Source organism: Coccinella septempunctata, chromosome 3 (genome assembly GCF_907165205.1).
Source record: "Coccinella septempunctata chromosome 3, icCocSept1.1, whole genome shotgun sequence".
NCBI classification, from domain to species: Eukaryota; Metazoa; Arthropoda; class Insecta; order Coleoptera; family Coccinellidae; genus Coccinella; species Coccinella septempunctata.
The window spans coordinates 40725271-40749841 of record NC_058191.1 but is presented as its reverse complement, the minus strand read 5'-3'; the positions used below and the strand labels follow the sequence as shown (position 1 = coordinate 40749841).

At 35.1% G+C, this 24571-nt stretch overlaps 3 protein-coding genes across 3 annotated transcripts; 1 reads left to right on the top strand and 2 right to left on the bottom strand.

Annotated features, from left to right (window-relative positions):
• The first annotated feature begins 952 nt into the window (after window positions 1-952).
• On the top strand, window positions 953-10203 carry LOC123309139 (transmembrane protein 237). The gene is made up of 5 exons (XM_044892085.1): window positions 953-1554; window positions 4604-5147; window positions 6938-7162; window positions 9484-9664; window positions 9992-10203. Exons 1-5 carry the CDS (start codon window positions 1146-1148, stop codon window positions 10160-10162), a joined length of 1530 nt encoding a protein of 509 aa, XP_044748020.1. The 5' UTR covers window positions 953-1145; the 3' UTR covers window positions 10163-10203.
• On the bottom strand, window positions 10200-23846 carry LOC123309140 (CD151 antigen-like). Its single transcript, XM_044892086.1, has 6 exons — window positions 23563-23846; window positions 12749-12854; window positions 12240-12431; window positions 12009-12182; window positions 11571-11723; window positions 10200-10952 (listed from the first exon to the last, which is right to left on the bottom strand). The coding sequence occupies exons 2-6, from the start codon at window positions 12818-12820 to the stop codon at window positions 10776-10778; spliced, it is 768 nt and encodes a 255-aa protein (XP_044748021.1). The 5' UTR covers window positions 12821-12854; window positions 23563-23846; the 3' UTR covers window positions 10200-10775.
• Window positions 14854-18343, bottom strand: LOC123309135 (sorting nexin lst-4). Its single transcript, XM_044892066.1, has 3 exons — window positions 17519-18343; window positions 16240-16962; window positions 14854-16163 (listed from the first exon to the last, which is right to left on the bottom strand). Exons 1-3 carry the CDS (start codon window positions 18045-18047, stop codon window positions 15778-15780), a joined length of 1638 nt encoding a protein of 545 aa, XP_044748001.1. The 5' UTR covers window positions 18048-18343; the 3' UTR covers window positions 14854-15777.
• Window positions 23847-24571: the final 725 nt, after the last annotated feature.

Sequence of the window (24571 nt, the reverse complement as noted above, 5' to 3'; positions counted from 1 at the left end):
CTTTGACTCGTACAAATATTTTAACAGCAGATTCTTGATGTCGAAAGAAAAGTTTTTCTTATATCATTTTTTCCGATTCGGCTCTGATAAAAAGATATAGCAATTTTAAGTTTTCATAATGACCTATGCCACCCCTGGAGAAACAAACTTCTCTTCAGAATGACTTGTTGAATCCATGACACTGCACATCTGTGGATCTTTTATACAGAGTTGCATTCAGCCAAAGTATCCAATTTTCCGAATATCACAGAAATTTTCAATTTTGAACATCAGATAACTCGAAAACGGACCAGTATACGAGAAAATATGAAGAATACTTTTATTTTACTTAACATCCAAATATTCATTAGATAGTGTCCAACTTAGTTTCAAGAGTTGGGTTCTTCGAATTTTTGGTATTTTTATGGTACGTAATGGTCATAATGAGAAAACTAGAAGACGTGGGTGATATCTTGTGTTCGAAAAAGATTCATCAAATCAATGAAAAACTATATTCCGAAACTCATTTCATTCGATAAAACCGTTTCTGAGATAGAACCAAAAATAACATTTTTTATGGTTTTTCAACAGCCTGTATCTTTTAAACCGAGCCGATTCGGAAAAAATGGTAAGGAAAGAAAGTGTTTCTTTTGATGTCAAGAATCTACTGTTGAAATATTTTTACGAATCAAAGACTCACCGAAAAGTAGATTTTATCAAATATCAAAGGTGGAGCATAAGTCGAAGCTTCACCGAATAAAGAAGTAAAAATCTTTATGACTCATAAAGCTTCCTCCTCACCCTCAATACAAATTAAAAAAAAAAAAACAGCAAATAAGAATTTTCAACCCACACGACGAATCGCAAATGTCAAGTCCCGTGTTTTCATTCCAACATCCAGTTACCACGACAACCATTTGACGTCACACCCACCCACACAACGTGCTCTTCTTCCGCATCGGGCGCACGCGCAGCGGCTCTCGTCGGAACACAAACAAAACGTCCAAAGGTCATAGCATCAACCCCTCACGAAAATGGGAGAAATCCTGGGGAAATACGAGAAAAGTAGCTCATAGTGCCGCCGAGATTCAGTGGTGAACCGCGAAAATGTGACCGGTGATTGACGTGTCTTCCTTCAGCTGATCGATAACGACCCCACGCCGAAAATGAGCACCAAACTGGCAACCCCCTCGCCTCGCACGAAGAGGCACAAGCTGAGGGAGGATTCGAAATACGAGACGGTGGTTCAGGTGCACAAAATACTGAAATCGGACACCAGCTCCGACAGGGACAACCAGAGCAACCTCAGCCTGAGCCGGACGGACAACTCTGAAGATGGCGAGTCTAATAGAGCGTTTCAGATGGACGATTTCAACGACAACCTCAACACCATCAACGGTCACATGCCCAGCAGGGAGATATCGGTGGATGGAGAGACGCAGATCAACACCAAGATATTGTCCCTCATCGAGACAGAGATGAAGAGGGATATAAACAAGCATTCCCATTTTACTGATTCCAGGCCGCAAAGTCTGAGCTTCTACGAGGATGAGAAAATTCCCGAAGAACTTTCAGGTCAGTCACACAATGGAAAAGACTCCGAATTCCTGGTTTAGGCAGACCTTCTGCTTATAATTGCATTATTATATTTTATTTTTCTTATTTCAATTCATTTTATTTTATTTTTTTCAATTTTATTTTATTTTTTATTTTAATCCTTTTATTTTATATTTTTTTTTCAGTTTTATTTATTTTATTTTATTTTATTATTTTCCCAATCTTCAACCCCACAAATATCCATTTCCCAAGAAAAGTTTCAAAATTTGATCCACCATAATAAAAGATACCACTCAAAATTTTTATTCATGTAGGGATGTAGGGTATACATACAGGGGGAGTCTCTGACTGGTAAAATATTGTAACATTAGATTCTTGAGGTCAAAAGGAACACTTTGTTCCTTTACCATTTTTTCTGACTCAGCTCGGTTTTGAAGATACAAGCTGTTGAAAAACTATAAAAAAAAATTATTTTTAGTTCTAACTCATAAACGGTTTTATCGAATGAAATGAATTTCGAAATATAATTTTTCATTTATTTGATGAATCTTTTTCGAATACAAGATTACACCCACGTCTTCCAGTTTTCTCATTATGACCATTACGTACCATAAAAATACCAAAAATTCAAAGAACCCAACTCTTGATACTAAATATTGGATGCTATCTAATGAATATTTGAACGTTCTGTAAAATGATAGTATTCTTCATATTTTCTCGTATAATGCGCCGTTTTCGAGTAATATGATGTTCGAAAATAAAAAAATATCTGTGAAATTCGAAAAATTGGGAACTTTGACTGAATACAACTCTTTTTAAAAGATCCACAGATGTGTAGTGTCACAGATTTAGCTAGTTATTCTGAATTTAATTTAATTCTTCCAGGAGTGGAACATTTCTTCATAAACTTTTTAGGGTTTTCACTCCCAATCTCTGAAACAAAATCAATTAAAAATGAAATCAACGATTTGCTCCTGCGTAAATTCTAAAAAGTTTATGAAGAGATGCAAAATCCTCCCAGAATAAATTTCAATCGATATAGTGGAACATTTCATTATGAAAACTTAAAATGTCTATATCTTTTTATCAGAGCCGAATCGGAAAAAAATGGTATGGGAAATTAGTGTTTTTTTTTACCTCATGAATCTCCTATTGAAATATTTGTACGAGTCGAAGACTCACCCTGTATATTATGGGCAATTCAGAAACCACTATTCGATTCCATTAATTTTTCTGCAGTTAAATGTGGTAAATGTGGTTGTTTCAATGAATAGGGAGAGTCTATAACTTTGAATAAAGGGTTTTCTTGTTGTAAGTATGGAAGGATATACAGGGTGTCCCGGGAGAAACTGTACATACTCTTAGTAGAGATAGAGAAGGACCAGCTGAGTACGGATTGACTATAAAAAATTAATTTCTGACTTTCCTAAGAAAGCTACAGTGTGATTTTCGAAATTCATGGGAATAGTGACTGAGACTATCATCAAAGCCGAACTGATCGACGGAATTTATTGAAACGTGGGAGGTTATTGACATATGCGAAGATCGAGTCAGAGAGATATCAATTATTTTAATATTCCAGGGCTGGACTCATTAGTACTCATTCGGAGTGTTAAAGTTAAAAATATCAGTTCGTATCTCGAATTTCAAATAATTGTTCAGCTTTTTGGAAATTGAGCTTCAATACGTTTTACCACTCAAATTTGTGACATCCTCAATACTTTTTTTATGAATATTTGAAATTGGACAAAGTTCGAAAAACTGAATCTATTCACATAAACAGTCCTGTTTATGTGAATGTGAAACCTGAAAGTATTCGTAAAAAAACATATATTAGGTAGTCGGGAGTTTAAATAAATACATTTAGTAGTATAAAAACAAATGGAAAACATTGAATAATAATAAGTAATGAAAATAAAAATGGGAACTGATATTGGAATTCAGTCAACGTTATTTCAAGAGTTGTTCGAAATGAAAACCATTTGCTTGTAGACATTTCTTCTCGCATTCCTCCATTCCTCCTCGAATTTTTAGATTGGTGATAGCCTTCCGAATAAAACATAACAGTACATAATTCTCTTCTTCAAATGGTCTCTCGACTGGGTGTCTTCAATGTATAAACCATATCCTTTTATTTTCCCCATAAGAAATATTCTATGGGGTTATGATCTGGATATCTTAGGAGCCCATAAAAACCACAGAATATATTCAGAGTTAGGTACTCATATATTATCTTGAAGGAAATTTCATTTCTGCCTCTCATTGTTGTTTCCCTAATGAATTAATTACTTCATATATTAGCAAACTATTATCATATTTCAGACCTTCACTGAGCTTTTCAAGAGGATTTTCACGTTTCATATTTATTCACGATCATTTTCATCAATTCTCTCTTCTACAAACCGCAATAATTGATGTTAAAATTTATTTTATTTAGACCTACTAGTACTGACACTCGTTTATTTTTTTTGCCAATGTTTGCAGAAGGATTCGAAGAATTCAGAATTAAATGATTTAGGCCCGGTACTTTCACCTTCGAATAAATTTTATTCAATATCGAAAAGTATCTTTCGAATAATTTCCTATCAGAAGGATATCTTATTTCGATGCTTTCAGATGAAATTATTTGACGAATAACAATTCTATGAAAACACGGTATACTACTTTTCACTGATTAATGTAAAATGAGACACCACATTGTAGAAATTGTCATAATTTCAACCAGTAAGCAAATATTTCGTGAGAATCACACAAAGAATAACCAGACATCCAGAATCTAGAAAATTCAACCAATAATGACGTACCGACATTCGATCTATGACAAATAAAATCTTATTAACGAGTTTCAATGACAGATTTATTCGATGAATAACACTCTCTGAATGTGAAAAGACTTATCTATCGAATAAATTTAGTTATTCGAAGGTGAAAGTACCAGGCCTTTTAGAAGAAACATCTAAGACCACAAAGCATTAGAATTTTTCAGAAAATCGATCAAAGTACACGTCACTGTCACTAGCATGAAAAAATCAAAAATAAACCCCCTTAAATCCAGCCTAATCCGCAGGAAACTTGGAACTCCTCAGCCCAGAAGAGAGGAAACACTACCGAAGGAAAAAGGACTACAACCAACTAGACCCGGACGAAAGAAAAGCGTACAACGCCATCCAGGACCTGTACAACAACAGAGATGGCGAAGAAGTGACGACAGCTAAAAAATCGAAATCCAGAAAAAAGAGACACGTCGACCCAGAACTAGGATTGGGCGACAGCAGGGAGATGATGATACCGAAGGAGAAGAAAAAGAGTAAAAAGAAGAAGAGAGATTCCAGCTCTCCGATGACCAACAACAAGAGGAAACACAAAAAGAAAGAAGAAGAGCAAGAGGCGAAGACCGACATCACGATAGCTCTGGAGGAGCTTCAAGATGACGTTTTCGAGAATAATCACGAGGATTTGGGCAGGGGGAAGAGGGTGAAGGAGGTGCAGGATCCGACGGAGCGTTTGTATGTCCAGAAAAAAAATAAATTTGAGGTTGCCAGCCGGCCGTCCAGCAGGGCCATGTATAAGGATCCGAATGTGCTGGATGATTTTCCCCAGAGGAAGCCAAGGTAGGTTGGGGACAACTTTTTTATTCAGATAAGAAGACATTTCACTCTTTCCGTACTTTTTCATATAGAAGTCAAAGATTTGATTAAGCTATATATCTCAAAAAACTTATTGATAGTTCCCAAGCTTTCTCTCGAAACTTTTGTTCATAAATCGATGAAATTTTGTGAGAGAAACAACGCCCTTAAAAAACACTGCTCTTAAATTGAAGTGAATAATTTGTGTACAGGGTGAGCAAAATTCGTGATTTACTGAGGAATCTCGAGAACTATAAAAGAGCTAGAAGAAAACTAGTTCGAGTTCTTTTACAGTTTTTCAACAATATTTTGAAAAACCGTCTAAAAATGATTTGTGGAAACAATTTTTATAGATACTAAAGTTCAACTTCTTTTTTCCATTAAAAACCAACTGAATTGAAAAAGAAAAAGAGACGAGGTGACATCAAGACGTCCTTTAACTTTAATTTAAAAGAAATACAAGGCTTTACGTACAAAATTGAAAGCGTGAATTGAGAACTAGTGAAAGCCGTTTTTGAATTTAGATTTTTGAGGTATTACTTCCCCTTAAGTAAGCAGATTTACGAAGATATGCTTAATACCCTTGGTGATCAATGTCCTTCGTATGCGACCGTGAAAAATTGGACTGCAAGCTTCAAAAGAGGTAAATTTTCCATTGAAGATGATGACCGATCGGGAAGGCCAGTTTCTGTGTCAGTCCCCAAAAATATCGATGCAGTTCATGACATGATTTTATCAGACCGTCGAATTGGGTTAAAATGGATATCTGAAGCACTGAATATCTCATACGAACGCGTTCATCATATAGTTCACGTCAATTTGGACATGAGAAAAATTGCTGCAAAGTGGATCCCCAAATGTTTGAATGTTGACCAAAAGCGTGCAAGTGTAGAAGCATCGCGTTCGATCTGTGCTCGATTTGAAAACGATGTAGACTTCTTAAACCGTATTGTTACCATGGATGAGACTTGGGTACATTTCTACGATACAGAAACAAAGCAACAATCGATGAAATGCGACACTCTGGTTCTCCAAGACCTAAGAAGTTTCGTGTCCAAAAATCTGCTGGAAAAGTTCTTGCTTCAGTTTTTTGGGAATGCCATGGGGTAATCATGATTGATTTTTTGGATAAGGGTAGAAGAATAACCGGAGATTACTATTCGACATTACTGACCACTCTACGGGAAAAAATTGAAGAGAAAAGACGCGGAAAGCTATCCAAAGGTGTTTTGTTTTTCAGGACAACGCCCCTGCACACAAAACTCATGTCGCCATGCAAAAAATTCGTGATTTAGGGTTTGAATTACTAGAATACCCCCCTTATTCACCAGATTTGGTTCCATCCGACTATCATCTCTTTCCTCAACTGAAAGAAAGTTTAAAGGGTCGTAAATTTTCTTCCAACGAGGAGGTTTTAAAAGCTGTGGAGATCTGGTTTGCAGGGCAAGAAGAAAATTTTTTTTGAAAGGTCTAGAGACGTTGCAGGTTCGCTGTAATAAATGTATCCAATAAAGAGGAGAATATATTGAGTAAAAAAATATTTTGACATTGAAATTTTGTTTGTTTCTATAGTAGGCTAAGAATTTTTCAATATATCCTCGTACGCGTAGATTAGAATTAAGAAATCAAAGTAGAGATGGTCATAAAATCGTAAAATATGTTTTGAAATGGCTGCATTTCATTTCCTATTCAGTCACTATTGATAAAGTTATCCTCAGTTAATTTTGTTCCGAACCAAAAATCCGAGGAAGTTCTTATCCGCCATTTTTTTTCAGGGCGCCATTGACTGTCGCCATTTGCATTCAGAAATATTGCATGAAGATCTTTCTTCCATGTCATGGACTTTTAGCTGGACTGGCTTTCGGACAATGGTTGTATCTGATATGCAATTCGCACTATCAGACTGTTGACTTCCTACACTTTTATTCGAATTTCAACGATGTGTATATAACCCTTTTCTACTTATTTATAACCATATGCCTTGTTTCATCCTTAGACAGGTAAGAAATCTCTGCATTCTTCGATTCTTCATTGATGAAAGTTTGTGAAAACTGGGATTACATTTTAGAATAACAATCTTGTCTTTATATGAAATATGCAAAAGAAATCCATCTTAGTGAAAATCTTAAAACGATGATTCTTTTTTTCATCAATCACCATTTTTACTTGAAGGAGTTTAACATAAATATTTCGTTCTCATCACGAGGAAGTTTAGTTATAACTCATGATTTTATTGCCGAAGTTTTTGTGGCTTTATTTGTCGGTGGCATGAAAATTTGAATGGCCATATTTTCATTATTATTCTATCTCGTTAAATATTTCATTTAATGTCTATCGATATTCACCTTGACTTCGTTATTGAAACGATCAGTTTAACGATCACCTTGACCTTTTATCTGAAGTCGCATTAAATCAGGAAAAACTTCGCTGGCTATTCATTTGATTGAATTAATTTTAATTATGATGGTAGCCTGGATCACGTTTCATTATCGAACCCAAGCGAATCGGGTTCAATTTTGTATTCTACAGGGTGTCTCATATGAAAAGCTTTCCTTTTGTAAAACTCATTTTTTTTCGGAGAAATTATGAATTTGTAGTTTCGGCGATAGTTTGTGTGTCTTATTTCTCGAAAGATGAAGGAAGCTTATCGAAAAAGCCTACTAGAATGTTTCTTACATGTAATGTTTGTCAAGATTTACACTAAACATTATTATATTACCACTTTGAAAATACACTGCGCAAAAAAATTAAAGCACATAACAGAAATCTCAAATTTATTCTACAACTGAAGGTGTTCTCAATGATAATTATTTTTATCAGAATTATGCATGCATATGTTATCCACTTTCAACGGTTTTCTTCAATACAGATGTTTTTTCCCAGCAGGAATAAAAAAAAATGATATTATCAGATTTTGAATGTATTGGCTCCATTCTAAAATCAGTTGTTCTCGATCAATTCTAGTGATCAATAGTTTTTCTTTCATTTGATTTTCTACACTCGATCGCTATGCAACGCGAAACACGCAATTTGACCCAAGAGGAATGTGCCTAAGCGACAGTTTTGCGAGAAGAAGGGTGGACATACACAATAATTGCAGAAAGGTTAGGAGTTTCCCATACAAGTGTGTCCAGAATGTTGCAGCGATTCAGGGAGACAGGTATGAATGTCCGAAGACCAGGACAGGGTAGACCACGGGTAACAACTGCCATTCAAGAACGTTACTTGAGAGTTTCTTCGTTGAGACAACGGTTTGCAACAGCTCGCCTCCTTCAAATTCAGCTTGAGCAAACTCATGAGGTTCAAATTAGCACGCAGACAATAAGAAATCGACTCAGAGAATATGATTCAAGGCCTCGTGTCGCGGCAAGAGGCCCAGCTCTTACCTCAGCCCATCGAAGGGCGCGTTTGGATTTTGCGAGAGAGCATATCCATTGGGAAGAGGCCGATTGGGAAAGAGTTCTCTTCACAGATGAGTCTAGATTCTGCCTCTACCATTGTGATCGACGTTCCCTTGTATATAGACGTCCACATAAAAGATATGCTCAGTGCAATTTCCTGAATACTACTGGTTTCGGGGGAGGATCGATTATTGTACGGGGTGGAATATCTTTGACTGCTCGCACAGACCTAGTGGTCGTTGATAATGGAGCTATGAATGCTGATAAGTATAAGGAACATTCTTGAAGAGCACGTAGTGCGATTTGCCCCATACATTGGTGAAAATTTCATTTTTATGGACGATAATGCCAGACCCCATCGTGCGCGCATCGTTCTGGAGTACCTTGAAGAGGTTGAAGTCTCTCGAATGGAATGGCCAGCAAGAAGTCCAGATCTCAATCCGATTGAGCAGGTTTGGGACAACCTCAATAGAAGGCTGAGAAGTTCAAAAAATCATCCAGCTACTCTTAATGACTTAGGAATCCAACTCGGAAAAATCTGGGAAGGATTAGATCAGAACATTTTAAGATCACTCATTTTGAGTATGAACCGTCGTTGCCGAGCTGTAATTAACGCAAGGGGTGGAAATACCAAGTATTAAATCATTTATCAGCATTTCAGTATTTTGAAAATTGTTCATTTCTCTTCTTTAACATAAGATTCGGTGAAATCCTGAATTTTTCTTCCATTTAATGTGTCTTGTTTCGTTCAAAACCTTCCCCAGAGAACATAAAAAATAAGTTATAAAGTCAATGTAGAGTTAACTTTCATTAAAATTGAGATTTTCAGAATGTGCGTTAATTTTTTTGCGTAGTCTATTTTCGAAATATACAAAGTGTGAAAAATGTCCGGAAGTTTCTAATATTTTCGAATATTTCAGGATAGACATCGCACATATCAACAGAAGGCATTTTTTCGACTTCTCCATGACTTATAGAGTGATAGGCATCATAGTGATACTTTTATACGCCGTAGGATTGATATTGCATTTATCAGTTTGTAGCATAGAAAATAAGCTTGGCCTATTATCAGATAGCAATCTAACAATCTTGGATCTGAATGTAAGTACGGAATCTAATTTACAGAAGAGATATGAAGACAAAAGTACAAAAAAAATTTTTGTGGTCAATGATTGAAAGAGGGATAGCCCTGATATTTCTCATAAATAATTCTTTCAAAATTTGTTGGTATCGTGTATCACTGAAGAATAAAGGAAAAATTACTGGGATTTTAGATTTGGAAATATCAATTTTCTCTGAGAGCTAAGCATCGTTGATCAAGTTCGAAGTGTGGATGGGTGAACGCCCAGGTTAAGAGGGCGCAAAACCCTCTGACTACCCGGGTGTTTATCCAATTTTTCGAGTACATCAATCGATGATTCCTTTCAGATAACCGTGAGCGAAATCAAGAAGTGGAATCACATATCCCTGTGGAGATTCATCTTTGTGTTGCTTCCATGGATGTTAGTTGCAGCCACTGCATCGGACGTCGATAACATGCTGTACGTGCATCTGCAGAGCATGTTGAAATATCTTCCAGAAAAATGCTTGTGTCGGTAATAATTATTTCACGACGATGATAATAAATACGAAGAGGTTGAGTTTGAAAAGTTTTATTGAACTTTTTATTATACTCACAATTTATTTAGTTGACTAGTAAAAGGAGGAGAATAAATAAATAATACATTTAATATCACTTGTTTGAGACTGGCATGGTTAGATTCAATCTTAAAATAGGTAAATATATACAATATATTTTAAGTTTACTCTGAATACATCAATAATTGAATGCAATTTAGTATAAATCAATCAAAAATATGATCATGATAAACTGGATTATCATGTCTTTTGAAAGGTAAATGATTCTTGAAATTCAGCAAACAGTAAAAAGTAAATTATTCCTTGCATTTCTGGAATATGCACGAGTTCCAACTTTCAATTAATCATTTCTTATTCTGGAAGATGAATATAAAAGAACAAATCCAGATGTTCGATATTCATGTTCAAATGCATTTAAGTTCATGGTAACACTTTCGAAATCATCTGATATAGATAAAAATATACAAAAAACATTTTCACGATAGGTAGTCAACAATATCTTCCGAAATTACATTAAGTACACAACAATTAAAAAAAGTTTTCACAATTGGAGTGGAAATGAGTTGAGACTGAATCACGTATTGTGTAAAATTCTCCTAAGTTCGTTTATGTCGATTTCTTCTTTCAAATTCAAATACAATTGAATGCCTAAAATTATTCCTATTATTTGAGTTAAACCTACGCCTAAACCTAAGAGAATCATCGTTATCAAGCCATTCTTCATCTCTTCTTCCATCTTATCCAAGCAACCCTGAAAAAAACATACACAAAATAAATATTCCGCCACTGATAATACAGGGTGAGTCTCCAACGTACAAATATCTTAAAAGTAGATTCTTCAGGTGAAAAGAAACTTTTTTCTCATACCATTTTTTTCGGTTCGGCCCTGATAATGAGCTGTGCCACCTCTTGAAAAAAAATTACATTCAGAGTATAACTATAGCTAAATCTGTGACACTACACATCTGTGGATCTTTTGAAAAGAGTCAAAGTACCCAATTTTTCGATTTTCACATCAAATTACTCGAAAACGGCGCATTATACGAAAAAATATGAAGAATTCTTTTATTTTACAAAACGTTCAAATATTCATTAGTTAGCGTACAACTTAGTTTTGAGAGTTTTCGGATTTTTTTAGTGAGATATAATTGAAAATAACATTTTTTATGGTTTTTCAACAGCCTGTATCTTTGACGCCGAGCCGATTCAGTAAAAATGGTAAGAAAAAAAAGTGTTTTTTGGGAGCTCAAGAATCTGCTGTTAAAACAGTGGTACTAGTCAAAGACTCGCCGTGTATACACTGCTCAAAAATTGAATCATCCTTATTTTCTCGAATTTTTCGAGAATTTTCTACATTTTTCTCACTTACATCGTAATTTATATTCGAAGGATGATCCCTAACTCCACATCCGGTAGTGATTGTTTTGCAGCAAGAATCTGGGACCAGATTTTTCGTCATATTTGACGTTCTCCAGATGGAGTACTGCCAATCTTCGAATTGCACTGCACCGCAGCAAGAAAACTGTAAACAAATACATAGATAATTGATAATTGTACATATTACATCAAATGAAGAAAGTTATAAGATAAAATGGTTAAACTATAAGAGCAAAAAAATTGAATTTAAAAAAAATATTTGAACAAAATCTCAACAACTTCAATTGATTTAGACAACGTGAAGAAATAATAAAATTTTCGAAGAATCACCAACACTTACTTCAAAAGTAAAGAAAAACGTTAAATTTGAGACAATAACTAACAATATACAATGTAATAATGATGATAATAACAATCAACAATCACTTACCCTTCTCTGCATAACGTCTATCGCACGAGTTTTGGAGTCGTCGATTCCAAAATTGTCCAACATCGTTCTGTTCAAATTCACCTTCAATTCCTCGTCGACGTTCTCCTTGTATATGTACCCAAGAAAGGCCACCATAAGTTCCATCAGAACAATGAAGAGAAGCACAAATACGTACTGAAATATATTCACAAATTTAGCATATATCGAAAAATCTCCATATGTGCCACTTACCAGTAGGAGGAATTTCCTGTTTTCTTTGATCACCCCGTAGCAACCCAGGAAAGAAACGACCAGCAGAATCGCACCAGCTACCATCAAGAAATCTATCAGGATGGAGTAGGTAGGTGATGTTAGGAGGTCGATCAGCTCAGATTGGTTGCCAAGATTCCATATTGTGACAGCCAAGACTCCCAAAGCGACAAACTAATACAGAAAATAAATTATAAATCAAGGAAGTTAAAGCCAATATGGCCATGAACAATAAAAGACATAAGAAATTGGACTAGCAGAGTCCAGAGTCGCCTACTCTGGGCTCTATTTTTCTTTCAGAAGATTGAAATCCCAACGAAAGCGAGCCATCTAAGGTATATCGTTCAATATTTTCAAGGAGTGCTGTGCTGAATTAGGTTTGAAGGTTACTAATAAGAAAATGGGTTCCCCAAGTGAAAGTTAATATATCTACAATTACCTATTCTAAATAAAACATGTATGTTGCAGGTATAGCCTAAGGCACAACTCACCAAGAATATTAAATTGAAAAAATTCAGGATATTCTTCAGGCAAGTAGTCGAGCAACATCCTTTTCTTGCCATAATTTTTCCGATAATTTCCACATTGCAATATAACCTGGAAAATAAAAAATATTCATTGAAAATGGGTATCTAGATATAAATAAGAGCATTTTACATTTTTTTTAGAATTATAGTTCCTGCCACGATGGGGGAAGCATAAGAAGTGTGATTCCTGATGGGAAATAGTGTCGTGATTCAGAATCTTCAATTCCATCGCACGATATCCGGCAAGGTTACAATAAAACTGTGGCGTCTACACGTTCATGAAACATTTTATCGGAAATTTAACGAATAAAATGGACAAATCCGAAAAATTTTGTACAGTTTCATACCTTCGAAGAGCATTGATGGCTTGATCTTATTTGAATCAGTTCTTGAAAATTAAATATTGGGACTTCAAACGTTATTTATAAATACGGTTTCAAGTGAAATCATTCATCCTCTATGCCCACGACTGTTTTATCTGAAATTTTTTGTCAACTTTGTTCATAGGATTTAAAAGCGGGAATTTCTCTTGTCTAACTTCATCCCCTTGTATTCAGCTAATTCTCCAAGTTTTTAAACAGGAATTGTAGCTCAAGTGTGACACAAAATTAAGAGACTAATCTGATCTGGTCTCGCTATATTGAATTTTTCCATTTTTGAATATTCGAGTTGGGTATCTAGCAAAAAAACATACTCATACATATTCTGAAAGAGCCACTCTTCTAGTAGTAAATCTGAGAATTTCATCCATTTCGGCGCAACCGTTTGCTCTTGAGGAAGTTTCAACTGAACCCAACTTTTTGGGAATTTTTCGAAGGTCAGCTTTCGAGTAGTTTTTTTTCCAGGAAAATTATCGTAGATCTAAACGTGATATATATTCTGAAAGAGCAACTCTTCAAGTAACAAAACTGAGAATTTAATCCATTTCGGCGCAACCGTTCGGTCCTGACGAATTCTCAAGTGAAATTCGGAATTTTTGAAAAATGTCATTTTCAAGATGAAAATCTAAACGAAGGGAGATAGCCTTTCGAAATTGCTTGCAATAGATTCAGCATGTTCGGAAACCTATATTTTCACATCAAAATTTCAAATATCTGGCCCTGTTTAGGAGAAGATAATTTTTTTTGTTTTTCCACTTTTCATTTTCGAGTTGACTTCGAAGAGCTCTCTGGAGTGCAATTCGCTATTGAATCATCAACTGTTTGGTTTCCTAGAATCTTCAAAACAAATTCTATGCACTCCATATCCTAAGACAGTAATAGAACATCCTGATTTTCAGATAGAGTTGCAAATAGGTCATTTTAGGGGGGTCTAACCCCTTGCTCATTTTTGACCCAAAAAATCGGGATTTTCGAAATCGAGTTTTTGTGCTAGGATTGAAGCTCAGGCAACACTGATTATAGAACCGGAAATCCCAATTGGATCAGACGAATATAACAGGAGATATCGCAGATTGAAAATTGCAATTTTTGATAAATGCCATTTCCAAGATGAAAATCTAAACGAAGGGAGATAGGCTTTCGAAATTGCTTGCAATGGATTCGGCGTGTTCGGAAACCCATATTTCCATGCCAAAATTTCGTACATCTAACACTGTTTAGGAGAAAATAATTTTTTTTGTTTTTCCACTTTTCATTTTCCAGTTGACTTCGAAGAGCTCTCTGGAATGAAATTCTATATTGAATCATCAACTGTTTGGTTTTCTAGAATCTTCAAAACAAATTCTATGCACTCCATATCCTAAGACAGTAATAAAACATCCTGATTTTCTGACAGAGTAGAAAATAGGTCGTTTTAGGGGGGTCTAACCCCTTGCTCATTTTTGACCCAAAAAATCGAGATTTTCGAAATCGAGTTTTTGTGCTAGGATGGAAGCCTAGCCAACGCTGATTGTAGAACCGGAAATTCCAATTGGATCAGACGAATATAACAGGAGATTTCGCAGATTGAAATTTGAATTTTAGCCACATATTCAGTAAACACCCTGTATTTTGATCAGAACTATCAGCAATACAAGTACTAACAGAATGGAAATAGGATTTCGAGTCAGGAAATAAAAACGCATAACAAAACTTTTATTTTATATAATTATAAAGAGTAAATAATATGAGGTACAATAAAATATACATATTCAACAAAATTACATAATTGCCTAAATGCACAAGTAATAATTAATTGATGGGAAAACCAATACATTACGTTCATCATAAATTACAGATAATTACACGTATAACAATAAAGCTGAAACACTTAAAAAATGTTTGGTAAATTAAGGATTAAGAGTACCCCATTTGAGCAGCAGCACAATACGACTGGAAACGGAATAAGAAATATCAAAGAATATTAAAAGCTTTGGTTAAGTGACGAAGTTTCTCCATTCGATAAACTGCCAGAGAAAATCTGTTAAAGCTGAACCCAAATATTACTGAAAATATTCAAAAAAAAAAATAGAGAAAACGAAGAATAATTATTACTTTAAAAGCTGCAGCTGAAATGAAATTGATGCAATGAATTTCCAATTTTTCCCAATAACAAAAACAATTCAATAAATCCATTTTATCGATAAATATAAAAAGTAAAAACCAGAAGCAAATTTCACGATCACCGTTTTAAATCTGAGTTCATTCTAGGTATAATTTTACAAAATGTACATATCGGTAGGATGTATAATATATACTTATGAAAATATATATGAACATACCAGGTGGATTACTCAACATACAAAAGGTATGAAATACTTTTAAACACAGCCAAACTTGCGAAATCCATGTATTCACGCTTGAACCAGGTTGAGCATGTTCGAAATACAATATAAAAGTTTCTTCTTCTTAGACATCCTGGGTAACGATTTTATATTTGCAGTTTCGCAAAGAAAATTCAAGAAAAATAAAATGGATATACAAATTTTTCAAATTCTCCTCGATTTCGGAAAAATATTGATTCTGGAAGGAACTGTGTATTTTCAATCGACTCAACAAAGTGACTAATCCGATTCATTGAAAACGCTGCAAAGTGTCCTCCAATTTACTGACGATGTTCTTATAAAAGTTAACCTGTTCCTGCAGGAACGTTTTCATGGCCAGCTTGATCTCACCGTCTTTCTCCGAATGGAAGTGCGCCAATTCCGCGAAGACCGCGTAGGTCAGAACGTCGGTCCTCTTCCTGATCTCCAACAATTGAGGTTGTTGCACCTGAACGTTCCTCTCGCACTCCCTCTTTTTCTGTTCGGCCGATCTCTGAAGACAGAAGATGTCAGGGTAGCAACCCGTGATTCCCTTGTAGATGTACAGTTTATCGGCCAAGCACTGCCAGTCCACTTTGGCCTGATCCTCGAACAGTTTCCCGATGGTCATGTAAGTCGATCCCATTCTTTTAATATCTGAAAGACGGTTCACATTTCACGAAAAATTAAACAAACTACGGAAGATTCCACATTTAAAATGACCACAACTCACCTGTGGTGAAATCTGAGAACATCCCCTTCTCTGCCGATTCAAAGGCCGTACCCAAGGCGAAGAAGCTCTCCCCGACCTTCTGCATTTCCCTCTTATACATATTGGAGCACTTTTTCTGCTGATCGACAACGGTCTGCATCAACCCCTTCAGAGCCTGATCGATCTGATTAATACTATTTATGTTCATATCCATCGTCGCTTCCACATTCGAAGCCAACAATTCCTTGTCGGGAGCTTCGATTTGCAAGCAAAAATTGGCCCCGACCATCTGATCCCTCTCCGCGTTCCTCTTACCCTGTTTCCACTGTTTCTCATCCGTGCACGTCAGGAAATGATGCCAGACCTCGCTCTGCGACAGAACCGGATGCCGGCACATGTAATTGATGAACTCCTGCAGTTGCATCCTCCGATGCTCGATGAAATGCTCTTCGTACCTGCCGGATACTTGTTTGTCGGGCAGGGGAGGTATTGCGATTATGTTGTACTTTGCCCTGAGACGGTCGTGAAGCCAGTCGAAATGTTTGTATCTTCTCGCTACCTCGATGCCCGAAAAAGAGGGGGTCACGTGGTAGGCGATGAAGGATTTTAGACCGCCCATTTTGCTGGCTTTCTTTGGAGATGCGATTTGCACTGTGTAGGGGTTCGTTACGAAATCCCATCTTATTGTCTCGTTTTCTTTTCTTATTCTTATCTTATAGCAGTTTGGTGTGGGATTTACGGTTCCTGCAAGAAAATTACAGGATATCATTCAAGAATTCATTTTTGGCTATCGAAAAAGAGACTTGAATAGCATCGATCATCTTCAATAAGAGCACATATGAATCAACAAAACCTTAAATCAAAATATTTCATTTGAATTTAAACAATTCAGATGTAGATGTTCCATTTATCACCTCAAATTTCCTCAAAAAGAGATGGATATGGCTCACATTGTTAAAAACTCTTTATCATCTTCGTTACTTAGAATTCCAATTCTTTGTCTGGTGTAGATAAGCAGTATCTCTTCCTGTTTACCAGCCTCAAAAACATCCCCTCTCAATCATACTACTAATTAAAACAATTGACTAGAGGGCGTTTAAGAATATTTGAGAAAAACCTACGAAAACAACGAAGGAGTTGTCCTCATTCAATGATAAAGCACTAATTATCAATTGTGTTCTTATTAATGACTCAACGTGATACTTTTATTGACATCTAAGTGAGTCATAACAGTGATACTAGCATGATTCAAAATTTCTCTTTCCGTTCAGCCTTCTCAACATCATTCAAAATTACTTACCTAATATATAACTTTCCAAACCAGACTTTACGTATGAGGAAAACCTATTTAAACTCTTCTTTGTAACCGAGCCTTTACCATCCATATTCAAGCTACTTTCACCGGAATAATCCGATGGTACATTATTAAAGTTCAAATTCCTTTCGTTGCTATAAATATTCTCAATGGGGGCTGCGTTCATACCGCCAATTTCACTATAAGTCTCATCGTTATCCCAGTCATCATCCCAGTCGTCTTCTTGTGGGGCTGTTCCTTGAACCGGAGTCGGTTGTGTTGCCCCAGTCCAACCTGCATTGTTTGGAGGTGGTAACGTCGGTGGAGGAGCCACAGGGGGTTGGGTGAAATCAATTCTTTCCACGTAAGCTTGAGGGAAGAGTCCTGAACGACCATTTTCGTTGATTCCTTCCCACCAACCCTCACCAACATCAGTCCTGATTACTGTCAGGATTTGACCAGCTGAGATTGACAACTCTGCTGTGTTTGGTTCACCGGTGAAATCGTACAATGATCTTACCCTGAACGATTCCATTATCAACTAATTTATATCGGAATACCACTAGTTGACATTTGACTTATTTCAGGCAGGAGCTTAATCAGAATATCACTGAACCACTTAACCTAGTCGATTTTCGCATCACTTTACACGATCAACTGAACTTGGCGGAAAACATTTGATTAAAGATTGGAACTGTACTATCGTTATCAAAACAAATATTGTGTTGTTTATTTTCACGAGTTTTGGTATCCCAAGGGGTCAGAAAAACACCCAAATACATAGCAGGTGGCTGACAGGCTGACAAGACAATACACAAGTGTCAAATTGAAGTAGGAAGTCAGCCGTCAGTGAAGTTTGATAACTGACCGATATGTACCGCCACCAGCGTTCTGTGTACACTGCTCAACAAAAAATGTCTTGAAAGTCGAAGTTCATTTTCATCAAAAGGTATAATAAACAAATAAACCATCATTCACTTGAAAATAGATCAAATCTATCAGAAAAATAAAATAGGTACTGATTCTGATTGATCAACATTCAATTTCTAATAGATTATACATGTTTGAAAAATGGTTAAACGATTGAAGTGAATGCATGGTAAATGTGTTACATCAACTTTCGAAGCAAAAAAAACTATGTCATGAATCCCAAGACCGATTCAAATCAATTCAAGTTTTTATTTTCCATTCAGACGTTAGATTTCTTTACTCGTGTTCTTGAATTTTCCTTATATAGAAGTTATATTTCTCGTTCTCTGTTGATCCGTGATCCTGATTCTTCATATTGTACCTACCTATTGCGAAATTTAATTAATCACATGAATTGTTTATTAGCACAAATACAACTATTATGGAATCCTAATAATATTCACTGATTTGGTTTGTGTGGCTCATTCTAATGAATTAGTGAACGTTTTTCATCTCCTACTGTCATGGATACGTTCTTTCATTTTTCATAAATTACTTCCCCACACAAAAGACATGTTTTCGATAACATTCCTAAAGTGTATTGTTATTGACCTCTAAATTTATGAAGAAAGTAAAAATTCTAATTCAATAAATTCATTTCACCCATATAATAAAGAGAGAGTTGACAAAAAACTCCTCGGAATTGACCTGTGTGAGCATTTTTCTTCAAAACAATGTATACGCAAAATATTATATTTCTTCACTCACTCTAGTCACTCTGTATGTTAGACTTCATTACTCTCGAAATATTTGTATATCGTTTCCCAAGAACATGGTGTTCCGTTTACTCAACAAATTATTCAAGAATTCAAATATGCCCATTGTGAACCAAACTTTCGATATAGACGTTGGTTCAATACAACGGGTTTTTTCGAGGTTCCTTTTATGGATATATGTAACTGATATTCCAGATACCAATGACAACGAAGCTATTTCTTATACCCAATCTGGAGTTTACCTCACAAACACCCATCAATTAACAATCTCTTCTTTCTCGGTTCTTCTAGAATTGCTCAAGCATAATCCTACGCCTAGAATGTTTTATATACCTACTTTTTTTATGAGTCCTGACACACTTGTGCGTTGACACATGATTTTTAGTCGGTTCGATGCTCGTAAATCAATTAAACTCTTCAAAGTCGAGTACAGTTGGACATAAGTGCACAAATTATAGAAAAAACGCCAATTATATCGTTTGAAGAACTGGACTGGTTCGAAATTGAACAGATGGTTGTTTAATCAATTAATCGTAGGAATTTATACTTATATTAGACCCTTTAATTTCAAAGCTTCCTTCAACCCTACTAAAAATGAGTCTTTAAGCTTAAAGGGCCTTCAAATTTGATGATGGTCTTTCGAATTGGTGAATGAGACAGAGTTTGAAATACTTCACGTAAAGTATGAAGCTACAGGGTGTCAAACTTTTCTATACTTTCTTTTAATTCGCAAAAGTTCAACGTTATATCTTTCACCATCTATTCTCATACAAAAATAGTAAAATTAATTTTAGAACTGAGATTGTTCTAAATCTAGCAACGCACTGAATCGACTTCAACCAGTGATTTGCAATATTTAGCAGAGAGCTATCTCGTCTTCTCACAAGTCATAAACAAGAAGGGTAATTTCTAGAAATAACTCAAAGCGAATTCTGTAATTAAAAGTTATTGCGATGTTGCTAAAACCGATCTTCTGAATCCGATCACGAAATGATGTCCAATTTTGTCATCCGCAGTTGAAAATTGAGGATGTTATTTCAGGAAGTACCTTTTTGGACACTGAACCAGGAATGAATTCAAATGGTTTATGAATTATCATGCAAACAAGAGAGAACGAATCAAATTTTATTCTAAGGGGAACAAAACATTTTCAACTTCGAAAAAAATATTCAGAATTTGAGTGTTCATGAGTTTTCGAGTTGAATATAATTTTTTTCCGGCTTAGCATTATGTACGAAGTAAGAATTCAAAACCCTTCTTGGAGGGGTACTTTACGGTACACCTCTAATAAAATAAGGTACCGACGTGTCAAGTTTCAAGCCACCTGTCAGCAATATTCTTAGAATGGGACCTGTTTGAGCCTTTATGATAAAAAGAAAGTGTCAAGTTTGAAAACCTGATTACACGTAGACAGGTTCTGTCTATTGTTTGTTTTATGAACTAGCTGCATTGTTGGGAAGAATGAGGACTTTGCGGATATTGTGGATTTACCTTTCTTACTGTGGAACTTTTTGGGTTGAAGTGGTTGATCTGATGACTCCAGGAATAACTGCCCGAAAAAATGACCTTATGTTTATAACACCCATAAAATTTTTAGTTTAATTTCGAGAGACGTGGATTCCAAAGGAATAAATAGAAAAAAATAAAATTCTTGTACCAGCAAACAATCTCAATTCCGATCATTTGCTTAAGCCTATTTTTTCCCAATTTTGAATTCAAATATTGTGGAAACTTAGGAATTGATGAATCAGTGTTTAAAATCTTGAATATTTCCGACTATGTAACAAATGTTAACATTTTTTCTCGTCAATACTTTTTGCTTGAAATGATTTTGTGGATATACTGCGTTTGCAACAGATTTCATTGAGCTAACTCTTTTGATACATAAATAATTTACCACCCCTCAATTGATGTTCTCAAATTTAATCATATGCAACTGTATAACTACTTCATTGACGTCAGTTTGTACGAGAACATTGAATAAACTGTCGATATGATTATGATACAAATTCAGATACAAGTGAAGGACAAATTTGAGGAATTCTAGAGTCAGAAAAAGATACAGCCTCATATTTTTATATTCTTATTTATATTTAATTAAGAAATGTACTAACTTCCAGAATACTTCGAAATCAATCATTCAGAATTCAATATGACATTCAAATAAAATAACCACATATATAAATCTTCCAGTTATTATTAAATCCATACAACCCCATTGACATTTTTAAAATTTGATTTTCATTTTTTCGTGACCATCAGTGGTCATTCTTAGAATTCAAATGAAAACTTCTCCTGGTATTCCAGAAATAGGTACATATTATGGCGTATGATCACACAGAGCAGAACTTACGGTTTATTTCTAGAGCACTATTTATTTTTGAATCCAACAGAGTGCAACAGATTTCGTCATGAAGTTCTAATTTATGATGGCGTAGACAATTAAATAAATATATTTTTGGAGCGGTACACATATAAGTCAGAATGTGATGCTAGAGTGACAGATATACTGTATATATAACGTGTTGATGAAGAAATTAACTCAAATTTTGAATACGCTGAAGAGAGAAGTTTTATTAGTATTCTCTGGTTCACATTTAATGTGAGAAACAGTTTGGTTGATATAATTGACGATTAAAATTTTTCTACACCTTATGTTTCAATCTATAGATGTATAATTTCAGGTCCCATGACATTTCTCAAATGTCGAAAATCATAGAAAATTATGAAAATGAATTATTATTGATGAATGACATGTTTTCCACGAAGATTACGAATGGGAGAAATATTTTTATATCAAAGTCTCCCTTACAGTTATGCTACTGTCACACAGATGATAAAAGTAATGCTTTTTTATTCGGAACAACCATTCTATCTTGTTGAGCTGCAATATTTGAATAGGGAGATCACGACCAAAAGCCCGCTGATATTTTATCTCCTGTTCATATTGTTAATGTCAGTAGATTAACCTTTGAATTTCGCGTTGTAGATAACCTTTCCAAATATATACCTATCAACAGTGGTGTAACATATTTTTTTCCTACAACTACAACCTGAAATTAGAGCTTAAAAACTACAGAATTAGTATTATTTTGTGCTCTATCATAATCAAAGAGATATCTTTGATTTCATCCCTGATATGGTTCTCCTTACAATTTTTCATTAAAGGGATGAAATTGAATTGAATTGAATTTGAATTTTTACCAGCCAATTAATTCTATGGTAAACAATGTTCGAAGAATGATTTGAATGGAGATATACGCAGCAATCTTTCATTTTATATTCCCAAAATGGAGCAAAAAAATTCTTGCTCAAATTAAAGGTAAAAGAGTCATTGGGTGTACGAAATCATGTAGCAATTTATTTTTACGCATTTTTCAGTGTATTGTGAGTTTTATTAATTATTCTTACATTGAAATTTCATTATCTAATTTGGATTTTTCGTGTAAACCTGGTCTCTCCTGGAAATCCCAAATCTTATAATGAACTGATTTAGTATTGAGTTGTTTTAAATGACCTGATGGTAGTTAACACATCCAGTAAGCTCACCTATTTTACCCATAATCAACCACAGTGTGATAAGTGACTTATAACACTCTTGATATTTAGATAAATTGGTGACAAATTTGATTGACTTCAACATAGAATATTTTTTCATTTATTTCGATGTTGGAAATTGAACTACTTTGACAGAAGAGCTTTTTTCTGGTTTGATTCATTGAAAAAAAATGTTATAAGTATGAACAACGTCTTTCAGATAAGAAATTTTTGTACAATTCTTCATTTATCGCTATTTTCATTGAATATCCAGTTGGCATTATCAATTCTAGGATATTTTCACAATCTTATATGGAACTTTGTGAATCTCCAAATACGTGTGATCTCTTGTGGAAACAACTCAAACGATAGACTATATCAGACAACTTCTCCTGGCAACTGAATAGGCAAAAATGTGCACCTAAAATAGAATATTCTTTCCGCGTATTTCCATAAATACGTAGATAACAAAACTGAGCACATATGGAAAATTCGGAAGGCCAGCATCGTAAAATCGAAATTAATTTGAATAATATCAATCCGTGATAACAAATTGGGATGGAGTTGAAGGAGCAATCTTTAAGATTAGGATTCAAATTTATTGCGATATTTCCGTCGTCTAGAATTACAGCATCCATTCCGTACATTTCTAACCTATTGCAACACTTGTACAATACGTAAGGCCATTTGAAAAAACGGTAATGAATTAATGAGCAACCTTGAAATTGGCAATTCCACACAGGTAGATATATACCGATGTGGTAAATTCTAACGCTACATCGGCAAAACGCAACGTAAAAAATGTAATTACTCAGCCTGCCCACTCACCAATAATCAATATATCGACCAATAGAGAGCTGTCATCTTCTTCTTATCGCATTACAAAAAAAAAAAACAAAAGGCTCACACACTATTTTGACGTTTACGCACAGCACACGTTGATCGATGTTGGTTTGCACGCGCAACTTTTCTAAGCCAACCGAGATTCATTCAGCGACAGCTTGTACGTGAAGATCACGTGGTTCACGTTGAGGATATTTCACCTAATGGATCAGAGAGAATGGGAGAGGATAGAATTGGTGAATGGTTTCGACTAGTCCCTCTTCCGTTTTTGTCTATTGTGTACCTAGATCAAGGTGAAGGTGGAATATTGAGCTTGAGTTTGACCGATTCGAATATGCGCCTTGGCTCTTGGTGGTGTACCAGCGTCAAGTCAGGCGATCGGGGTGGCCTGACTCAGTAATCGAGGAGAGTCTTGGACCCATGTCTTTATAACATCTTATTATCGACTAACAACGGTATATTTTGGAAAGATTAACAAGAAATCATCGAAATTTACACATTTTCGAGGCTATTTTCAAAATATTGGTCATTTTCATGAATAATTGTCCAACTCGATAAATATCCTTTTAATCTGTATCCTGAGAATCATAAATATTGTATATAGTTTTCATTATTTCACGTAATATTTCAGTTATAACCTTTACAAAAAAAAAACACAAAAATATGCATACTTTTTTGAGGCTATTTTGAAAGTATTATCTCCTCATTGATTTTTCTCAGGATCTAAAGATATTCTTTGAATCTACATCTTGCAGATCAAGAATTTACCCACCATATTTTCATTATTTCACAGAATATTCAATTCTTAAAGTATTTTTACAGGAAAAGCATCAAAATTGTCATAGTTTTTCGAGAATAGAGTCAGGGGGGGTTAACTCCCTTGAAATTATTTTGTTCGGGCAGAAGTAGTGCCATCTATCTATGAATAGAGTCTCTCTTAAGAATAGTTGTCAGAATCCATAGATATTCTTTCACGATTTTCATCTTGAAAATA